At 32.8% G+C, this 10,827-nt stretch overlaps 1 protein-coding gene and 1 pseudogene across 1 annotated transcript; both read left to right on the top strand.

The window, feature by feature from the left end:
* The first annotated feature begins 2,445 nt into the window (after window positions 1–2,445).
* On the top strand, window positions 2,446–3,491 carry LOC114756695 (germin-like protein subfamily 1 member 13). The gene is made up of 2 exons (XM_028945636.1): window positions 2,446–2,584; window positions 2,823–3,491. The coding sequence occupies exons 1-2, from the start codon at window positions 2,458–2,460 to the stop codon at window positions 3,368–3,370; spliced, it is 675 nt and encodes a 224-aa protein (XP_028801469.1). The 5' UTR covers window positions 2,446–2,457; the 3' UTR covers window positions 3,371–3,491.
* A 4,758-nt stretch (window positions 3,492–8,249) lies between these two features.
* LOC114756678 (L-type lectin-domain containing receptor kinase IX.1-like) lies at window positions 8,250–10,198 on the top strand (annotated as a pseudogene).
* The last annotated feature ends 629 nt before the right edge of the window (window positions 10,199–10,827 follow it).

The raw sequence follows: 10,827 nt of genomic DNA, 5'->3' as shown, positions 1-10,827 counted from the left end.
TTAAAGTAATTAAATATAAATAATATTAAATAAAAATAATAATAGTAATTTATAATTTTATAATTTTAGAATAATTAAATAAAATAATGAAATTTAAATTAAATTGAAATAAAAACTAATAAAAAGATTAATGCATAAAAAAACACAATAAAATATATAGGAATCTAATACAGTTTAGGTAGGATTATATTGATACCTTAAATAAGAAAGATAATCATTAGAAAAATCTTACAACTGAGTAACTAAAGCCTGTTATCATTTCTTATATTTGAATTTGTCATTACAAGTTGCGCATTTGTTATATGATTTCTAATGAATATATTTGTCTTGCGACTTTATATATTTTTTCCTTTATTTTACGTGAATATACAAGATTCGCATAAATATAGGTTAGCTTACTGCACGGTGCTTTGCGTCTGCGTCTTCATTCCTTTCTTCTCGGCTTCAAAAATTATAACTAAATACCCCGTTCTATTCTTGCCCCCTGCTTTTTGGGTCTCAGAGAAAATTACGATTGAATAGCCATGCTTTTCTATGGTCCATTTGTCCCGTGCTCCTGTGAACTCTCTCTCTCTCTCTCTCTGTGTATATATTCTGGAGAAAACTACTATCAAGGACCATCAATCTTCACTTATCTGCCACGAGGTTTTGGGCTTTAGAAAAAATATTATAATTAGTGACCTCATCTCTTCAAAATCCTACAAAATAGAATGTCAACGAAAGAAGAACAGCTAATGATAAAATATTTAAAACTATGTATAGAATAGTAGAATGAAAGAATTACATGAATAAATCAAGCCATCTGAGATGATATTCTTGGTGAAGAAGACTGAAGACTTTACCAAGTCTTAATTATTAATCACTTGTTTCCTCCGAGGAATTAACCAATTAATTATATTTTATACAGTACTACGGGTGAATTAAGACTTAAGATATTAGACAACGATATTTTAATAAAAACAGTGTCGGGCACATGGCTCACCTTGGAGATGTAAAGGATTTGAATGCCACCTGTCGCAAGTGATATCTTAATAAAGAGATTATGATAAGAGACATTTAACTTGTTCCTTCAGAAATAAAAATGTGGAAAAATTATAAACAACTCTCAAATAAGAAAATCAATTATTACCTAATCAAACTTGTGTATTTATAAATAGTTAGAACTTATAGGGAAGTAATCTTTTTGTTGGAGCCAATATGCAATTATCCCTTAAAAATTTCGATCTACCCGTCAACTAGGTCAAAACTCGTTCCCTAGCTATGTGGTATCATTGAAGAGTTTCAATGAAGGTAGAGTTATTGGATATTAATGGAAGTAGAATAAATGAAAATACAACTGGAATGAAAGTGAGATTTAAAAATGTGGGGTGCGATTATGTAAACATGATACACTTTAATATTTTGATGCATAAAACTTTCTAATTAAGTTATATTACTAATGAGAAACAGTCGGGTGAATTACGACATAAGATATTAGACAATGATGTTTTCAATAAAAAAAGTGTCGGGCACAAGGCTCACCTTGGGGATGTAGAGGATTTGAATGCCACCTGTCGTAAGTGATATCTTAATTAAGAGATAATGATAAGAGGCATTTAACTTATTCCTTCTGAAATAAAAATTTGGAAAAATTATAAACAACTCTCAAATAAGAAAATTATTCCCTAAATATCATTTATATATCAACCCTTTGTATTTTATAAATAGTACTCCCTCCGTTCCTTATTATAAGAGACATTTGATGCTTATGGCATGTTCCTATATATAAGAGACACTTACAAGTTGTCTCTACTTTTTTGTGTTGATTTACTATTTTACCCATATTTATTATCTCCAACTCACACTCTCTCTCCCTCCCACTTCTCTTTCTTTTAATAATTTAATTGTTCTCTCTCATGCTCTCTCTCCTTATTAATGAGGGCATTTTTGGAAAAAAAGTTATACTTTTTACACATTAATTGTTCTTAACTAATTTTAACTGTTTTTTTGATCAATGTACTTCGGTTATTTGTCTCTTATAATAAGGAACGGAGGGAATAATAACTTACAGGTAATTGCGGAAACACATAATTTATAGGTAATCAATATTTTTTCTGGGGAACCAATATGCAATTATCCCTTGAAATTTTGATCCACCCTCCAACTAAATCAGGACTCGTTTTCAATGAAGTGTAGAGTTATTGGAAATTAATGGAAGCAGAATAAATGAAAATACATCTGGTGGGGTATATTTTGTATTTGCTACAAATTAATGCTTGGACGCCACCAGCCATATGGATTAAAGATAATGTTAATAATTGATACGTTATTATGGATATAGTTGCTTTGGTCAAGTGGAAACAAAAAATAATACTAATTCAACAATGACGGCTCCTCTCCTTAAGCTATAAATAGATGATAACAACAATGCATTTGGTCACAAGAAACACACAATTTGAAGAAAGGGTTTTGAGAAAGATGATGAAAGGTTCAGTATTTATCTCTCTCATTGCGCTCTTCGCTTTGGCTTGCTCCTTTGCTTCTGCCTATGACCCCAGCCCTCTGCAAGACTTCTGTGTGGGTGTGAATGATACCAAACTTGGAGGTACGCATTCACACAATACCATGCATATTATATTGCATCTCTTGTCATTTTTTTTTCACTAGCACCTGCTACCCAGAGTCCTTCAAACCAACCCGGTTGTGACTCTTGCGGGCAGCAAGCTCTCCTAACAAGTATTTGGTTAAGCTAGCACATCTCCCTTACTAGCTGGGTTATGCACGTGTTGATCTATATCTCTTGTCATTTTATTGATTAGTAATATTGAATTGGTTTTGTGCAGTCTTTGTGAATGGGAGATTCTGCAAAGATCCGAAACTTGTGAAAGCAGAAGACTTCTTCTTCCACATTAATGAAGGCAACACATCAAATCCATTGGGCTCTCAAGTTACTCAAGTGTCTGTAGCTGAATTTCCAGGACTCAATACTCTTGGTATCTCCCTTGCTCGTATTGATTATGCTCCTTATGGTTTGAATCCTCCCCACACTCACCCTCGTGCCACTGAGGTATTGACCGTCCTCGAAGGAACTCTCATGGTGGGATTTGTGGCTTCCAATCAAAATGATAATCGCTTCTTCACCAAAGTACTCAACAAAGGAGATGTGTTTATATTCCCCTTTGGTATGATTCACTTTCAGATCAATGTTGGCCATGGAAATGCTGTGGCACTTTCTAGTCTCAGTAGCCAAAATCCAGGAGTCATTACTATTGCTAGGGCTGTGTTTGGATCCAATCCTCTCATTCCTAGTGACGTTCTCTCTAAAGCCTTTCAAGTCGACAAGAAAATAATTGCCCTTCTTCAAAAGCAACAAGGGTCCAACAATTACTAAACAGGCGATATATTCTGTAATAAATAAATGTGATGTATGCAGCTTTATGTTGTATCAATACTCTTTCCTTATGCAACTTCGTTTATATACCTTGGAATAAATACATAAATAAATTGCTTTACACATTGTGATTAATAATTAATTATTGCACTCATGTTTAACCATTTTCTTCACTGCTCTTCATTCTAGATCCTACCTTACCAGTTTTTATCTTTGTCTTCATAGTTCGCCTTAACATGGTAAACTCGTTTCGCAAATAATGATGATAATGTTAAATCCTAATTAACCATAAAAATTAATTTATATTACATAAGAATAAAAACGACGACATTCTTAAACATTCAACCTCTTGCTTGAGTAAAAATATTTTAATGATTCATGTCATAAATTACAGAATAAATTACATGTAGAGGCCGTGTTTCAAATAGTTCACATGATGTTCTTCAGTAAATCTAAATCTTGTTATATATTACCTTTGGTTTTATTTATAACATTTCATTTGTAAGCTACAAACGAGGTCTTATAATTAGAACTGGACGTAGTATGTTTTTATCATTGAAACATTTTTTCAATATTAACTGTAAGTAATGAGAGTCATAAAATATTGTTGGATATGAACTTTCGATGAGGTCAATATCATAATGTGTCGAAACTTAATCCATTCCTTAATCAACTTTCGTTTTCGTTTTCTTTATCTTTTTTTTTTTGGGTAAAAAATGGTTTCTATATTAAACCTTCTCAAAAGTTTTTTTTCTTTGGGAGTGAATTCTCCAAAGTTCAACTTTAAGAGAAGGGGAAATGTATTCTGAAAAAGAAATGGGAGAGAGAGAGGGGGACGTCAAGAAAAGTATGAGATGATCATTTTGATAATTTTGCTTTTTTTTTTTCCAGCCGATAGTTTTGCTTCAATCAAGGAATTAGCCAATTATTAGACATGTATTGGTATTATAGCTAATAATATATGAGAGAGAGAGAGAGAGAGAGATTTGAAAAAGACTAATTATTAGGCTTATCCATCCAATCATTTTGTCACAAAAAAAACACACAATTGAAAGAAAGGAACAGCTGCAATCCATTGGAAGACGATTACCATCACACGCCACTGTATCAAAAGTTGCGATATCGCATACTCATAGAAGTTTGACCTCTAAATCATTCACACATTAAAAGTGGTTCAAATGATCATAATAATACTTCTCTATTCCTTTTATAAAGCGCTTCTACTGTGTTTGTTATATAAGGATATAAAAATACTTTAGGAAATTTGTTTCAACTTCTCAAAAACACTTTTATATAAGTCGAGAAAAAACTCTTTTTAAATACTTACATTAGAATCACTTTTCAAAACTATAGTTTGAAAGATCCAAACACCTCATAAAATTCAAAAACGAGTATTAGATATTGGCTTTCCAATGGGAATTTTTTTTTTGTTGCTTTCAGTTGGTATGATAACAAGACTATTTTCTCCATTTAACTTCAAACCATCGTCTCCTTCCTTTCTCGCTCACGCAATTTTTTTTTTTTTGCCACCCCTTTCTCACTGATGTAATTATCACCGAAACATTTTTATAGCAAATCTAAGTAATGAGAATCAGATAATATTGATGGATATGAACTTTTGATTAGGTCAATTATCGAAGCTTAATCCATTATTCATTTATCAACTTTGTTCTTTTTCTTTTATTTTCTCTTTTGTTTCTGTGAAAAAGTCTTCAACCTTCTCTTTCATAACTATATGGGTATGTATGCACCAACATATGCACCAGATGCAAATTAAAGACATAATAAGTTGACAAAAAATTACGTTCAATTGTGATTTAAAATTAACCTTGGTAACATTACAATTGTAAATTTAAATTTTAAAAGAAGGGGAAAACGTCTTCTTGTAGACTCCTCTATACAAGAAATGAGAATGAGTGAGAGAGAAAGAGAGAGAGAGAGAGAGTAAAAAAAGCTGAGAACATAACCAGTAAGCAGCTTAAAGGTAACACTGGACGTCAACGTACGAAAGAAGAAAAGTTAAAATAATCGTATTACTGCATTCAAAATTATTCATAGAAAAGTAGAAAGAAAGGGTCCTGGGAACATGCGTGTGTTTTTGAGAGACAGACGTCGAGAAACCATCTGAGATGATAATTTTGGCAACAGCAGAGGAAGACCGAAGACTTTATCAAGTATTGACCAGCGTCAATCAAGGAATTAGTCAATTGTAAATTATACGCACCACAAATCCTTGCGTTCTACTGCCTCAATTCCTTAATACTATCTCCAATTTTTAATATAAGGGCTAATTTACTATCTAATTTAATCATAAATATAATATCTTAATTAACTTTGTTTTTCATATTTAACTATTTTTTTAAGATAGTTCTTGTAGTAGTTGTATATGTTAAAGTTATCAAATGATAGTTCTATCTAATGCACATGATTAATAAGAATATTTTAGGAAAGACAACATCTATTTATTATAAATAACTAACTTAAATAATTTTTTTAATTTACTCAAATTAATTCACTAACTCTTACATATATATTAAGAACCAGAGGTACTACTATATTAGCATTAATAATATGAGACCCAAGATGCTGCAGGAGGATAAAACTGAAGATTTGAAAAAGACCAATGAGTTTTATCTATCCAATAGAGACAAGGTGCTGCAGGTGGATAGAACTGAAGGTTTACACACACTCTTAAATTACTTGTGCTAATCGTTTTTAGGCATAACACGATAATATAAAGAATATAATCGATTAGTTGAGTCAAATGGAAGAAGAATTTGAACTAGTTGATGATTTGGGCAAAAAAAAAAATACTACTCCCAATCCCTGACATATGAGCTAGTTGGGACATTGAACTTAGTCATAAACAAAAAAAATCTTAATCCATTACTTTATCTCTTATATTTATTATCTTTCCTCAAAATAATTTTCCTAGCTTATAAGCTACTAATGTATAAGGAAGTCAAATAATTAAGTATTCATTTGCAATAATTGAAATTCCCATGAATTATGCCTTTGAAACTATGATTTTGAATTGCCCATTGTAATTTATAAATTCATGTAATTATGATTTTAAATAACTTGTTGCACCTTATATGTTTATGTATTTTAATCTAATCTTTGAAGTTTCTTAACTAATACAGCTAGACAAATTAAAACGAGGATGGTGTGTGTGTGTACATATTAACAAATATTTATTTACTGTTTACTATGCGGAAAATTATGGTTCTTTAAAAAAGGAAATGGAAAATATACCAATCTCATCATATTCTTTGTAAGCGCATTTTTTATTTCCTTTTCAGAAAACAATTTTTTTTTTTCGGATCCAAACATTGTACTAATTTCAAAAGATGTATAATCAACAATACACAAAAATATAGTTTCAAGCAAAATGGTTTTCGAGTTGGGCTTTTCCACGCATAAATTCCTACACTGAAGTAATGACAATAAATATAACAAAAAGTCTCTTTCGATTGGACGCTCTTCATAAGAATCTTGACTTGGTTCTCCCATAAATTCAAACAACTGTAATCACAACATTGAGTTGGTCCAACTTTGTACTTAACGTCAAGTTCCACAAAGCCATGCCATTGTCCAACCAAAATCTTGTTAATTTACTATTTTTAATCCTAAATATAAGATCTCATCAGTAATAAATAATGTCTTATAATTAGGGCCGGAGGTAGTACATTTTTATGCGAAATAAAAACAGTTAAAATAATTCTGAGATAAAAATTGATTTCATATAATTATCATAAGAAAAGATATAGAGTATTAATTATTTAAAAAAGTGATAGAGAATTTGGCATTAGGGTCCTCTTAGAATCACTCTTTCATTTTCTTTTCAAATCTCAATTTTACCTTCAGATCAAAAAATGAATTATTCAAATTTAATTTTTAAAAATGGATGTCGACCCTCTCTCTTTTTTATGTAATATTATAATAATATTTTTATTAAATATTAAATCTGACATTTAAGGGTGGAAATGGGATTCTGATCGGAAAAGAAAAGAGAAGGATTCTAAGAGGATCTAGATGAGAGAATTTGTCAGCGTATTATGTGGTTTTTCTGTTTGAGTGAGTGCTATCGGCAATTTGAAAAAGGTTTTTTTGAACAAAAGAGCCATTTCACTATAAAATCTCTAAAATTTATGTGCATGAAAATCAATTTTTTCTGCTATTAATAATAAGAATTCACATTATTCAGTTAAATTATTTAAGCTTTATTTTGCAGCTGAATATATACCAGCACTACTATAATGTGGAACATTTGATGCACAAACGTCACCATTGACAAAACATTGATTCGAGAAACTTCCTAGTAACTACGTTCATACTAAGTTCAACAACTTCGTCTCTGAATATTTATCTAGATAGATTGTGGAAGAACTAGAACAAAGATCATTCAAATAAAAATCTATTCCGGCAATTGCTAATATAAGAAAATGACTTGCCTAAGAGGGCGGCCCATAAGAATCTCTGCCAATTGTAACATTCTTCCATTTTGTCTGATGATGATGATATTGGTGTCATCAATTTTCTTTCCCTTGATGATTATTCCCAATTACATTTTCCTTATCCTTCATCCCAAATGATATCTCAGACTGCAGATCTATACCTTGCTCCTCTTAGCTAGCTTTATATATGAAGTCTCATCTTAGCTTCCAGTCTCATTGCATGACCTCTGAAAAATTGTCATTTTGATTTAAATATTAAGAATGCAACTGTGAATGCAAGGATTGGTTGATGGATTCGTCAATCACCAAAGTTATTGATGACTCCCATTGCGGAGAAGATAAAAAACTCGCAAGTTTATTGATTTCTTCGACTCCATGAAGTTGAGCTCTAATATCTTCAGCAGAATAGTTTTATGATGAAGATGTTGCTAGTAACAGTTTTCTTCCTGTTGATACCCCATGCATTTTCTTTAATATCCTTTAATTTCTCCAGTTTCAAGTCCAGTACTGATGACATATCATACGAAAAACCAGCTCGCCTTGACGTAACATCCGGATACATCGAATTGGTATGCTCCAGTTCAAACATTGGTCGAGCCACATATCACAAACCAATGCACCTGCGGGACAAAGCAACTGGGAAACTAGCAGATTTCTTCACCAGATTTACCTTTGTGATTGATTCACAGAACAGCAGCAATTTTGGAGATGGAATGGCCCTCTTCTTAACCCCTAATTGTTCAAAGCTTCCTAATATTCCACAAGGGGCGGTTGGAGGTTCTATGGGTTTGATCATTGGTGGCAATGAAACGATATTTAATTCGACAAATAATCCATTTGTCGCTGTGGAGTTTGATATCTATCCTAATAAAGGCTGGGATCCTCCATATATACATGTGGGGGTCGATGTCAATTCTATTAAATCTGTTAGTGATGCGGAATGGTTCCCTGTTATCATGGGAGGGAGAACTAATGAGGCCTTTATCAGTTAAAATTCAAGTACGCATAATTTAAGCATCTCAGTCAGTAGTTTTGATATTGATGGTACTTGCTCGGTAATACATCTTGATCATATAGTTGACCTAACAAAGTTCTTGCCTGAGTGGGTTGCTTTTGGTTTCTCCGCAGCAACGGGATTATCACTTGCAATACACAAGATAAATACATGGAGCTTTTACTCAGAGGAGTACACAGATAGTACTCCCACTCCAAGTCCGAGCCCATGTAGAAAAGCTGCAGCACTTGCAGTAGGTATAGGGGTTGGAGGGCTTGTTTTAGTTTGCGCAGTGGTATTGTTCGTGATGTGGAAGAACAGAAAGAAAATGGAAGATGATGAGTGTAATGACAACATCAGTGACAATGATTTTGAAAGAGGAATAGGGCCCGAAAAGTACTCATATGCTGAACTAGCAACTGCGGCAAATAATTTCAAAGATGAGCCAAAGCTTGGCCAGGAAGGATTTGGAGGTGTCTACAGAGGTTTTCTCAAAGATTCAAACTCCCATGTGGCAATAAAGAGAACATCAGAGAGTTCTAAACAAGGAAAAAAGGAGTTTGCTTCAGAAGTAAGAATAATTAGTCAATTAAGGCATCGAAACTTGGTGCAATTAATCGATTGGTGTCATGAAAGCAAAGAACTATTGCTGGTTTATGAGTACATGCCAAATGAGAGTTTAGACACTCATCTCTTCAAGGATGAAAAGTTGCTAACATGGCCAATTAGATTTAAAATTGCTCAAGGCTTGGCCTCTACGTTATTGTACCTGGATGAAGAATGGGAACAATGTGCAGTTCATAGAGACATAAAATCAAACATCATCATGCGAGACTCTCAAACTTCAATGCAAAACTTGGAGATTTTGGATTAGCAAGATTAGTTGACCACACCAAGGCAGCAAAAACTACAGCTTTAGCAGGTACTATGGGCTATATGGCTCCAGAATGCCTCACTACCAGAAGGGCTAGTAAAGAATCCGATGTCTACAGTTTTGGTGTTGTTGCTTTAGAAATAGCTTGTGGAAGAAAATCCATCGATCGCAGGGGTCCAGAAAATGAAATAAGCATAATTAATTGGGTATGGCTACTCTATGGAAGTGGAAAACTGCTTCAAGTAGTCGATTCAAGACTAGAAGGAGATTTTAATCTTGATCACATCAAATGCCTCCTGACTATTGGACTATGGTGTGCTCATCCTGATCCTAGTCATAGGCCCTCAATAAGGCAAGTAATTCACGTGCTTAACTTTGAAGCTCCATTTCCAATTCTTCCTTCAAGTTATCCAGTGCCAATGTATGATGAATTTCCAGTATGGACATCATTTTCAAATCTATCCAGTACAAATTCTTCAGAGGTTGTCAATACCATGACATAAGCCTTAGTTTTAACCCAAACTCTTTTGGTTTCACTACAATTTCTAGTGATGTTTCACCAAGAGTTTCACTTCTGTATTTGGACAAAAGTTCTTTACGCTTTCTTCGCATTTCTTGGTGTAAGTAACGATAATCTTAAAAACAAAGCAAATAGAGAACCTATGATTTTTCTTTTTATGGGATTCTTACAGGTGATTCTAAATTGTCGCTAAAGAAACAATTTTGATAAAGTATATAGAAAATAAAGAGAAGTTTCAACTCTATCGAAATTCAGTATTTTGGGTGGCGTCCACATGTTATGTCTATAGTATTGTCTATTTATACTTAGGATACTTGGAATCTGCCTTTACTATATTCCATGACATAAAAGACTTGATTTCTATTGTAGGAAATGTTGGGGAAAAAAATCAATTATTAGAATTCAATTTCGCTACAAATTCTTCCTTACAAAATTTAGGTACGAGATTATTTTTAAGTCACATATACAACTAAAATTCCCAACTTCTCTGAAAACAAAGGAACAGAAAACATCAGGACAACTTGAAAGGGTTTTGGCCGGAACAAGAAAGCAACATGTTTCAATGGAGTTCAGAAACATGTAGGTTTTTCTAAAGATGATAGCTTCTTCTTT

The sequence above is a fragment of the Neltuma alba genome, unplaced genomic scaffold (assembly GCF_004799145.2).
Source record: "Neltuma alba isolate B1F8T4 unplaced genomic scaffold, ASM479914v2 tig00010452_pilon, whole genome shotgun sequence".
Taxonomy (NCBI): Eukaryota; Viridiplantae; Streptophyta; class Magnoliopsida; order Fabales; family Fabaceae; genus Neltuma; species Neltuma alba.
The sequence above is the reverse complement of the archived record's forward strand: the minus strand, read 5'-3'. Positions and strand labels throughout refer to the sequence as shown.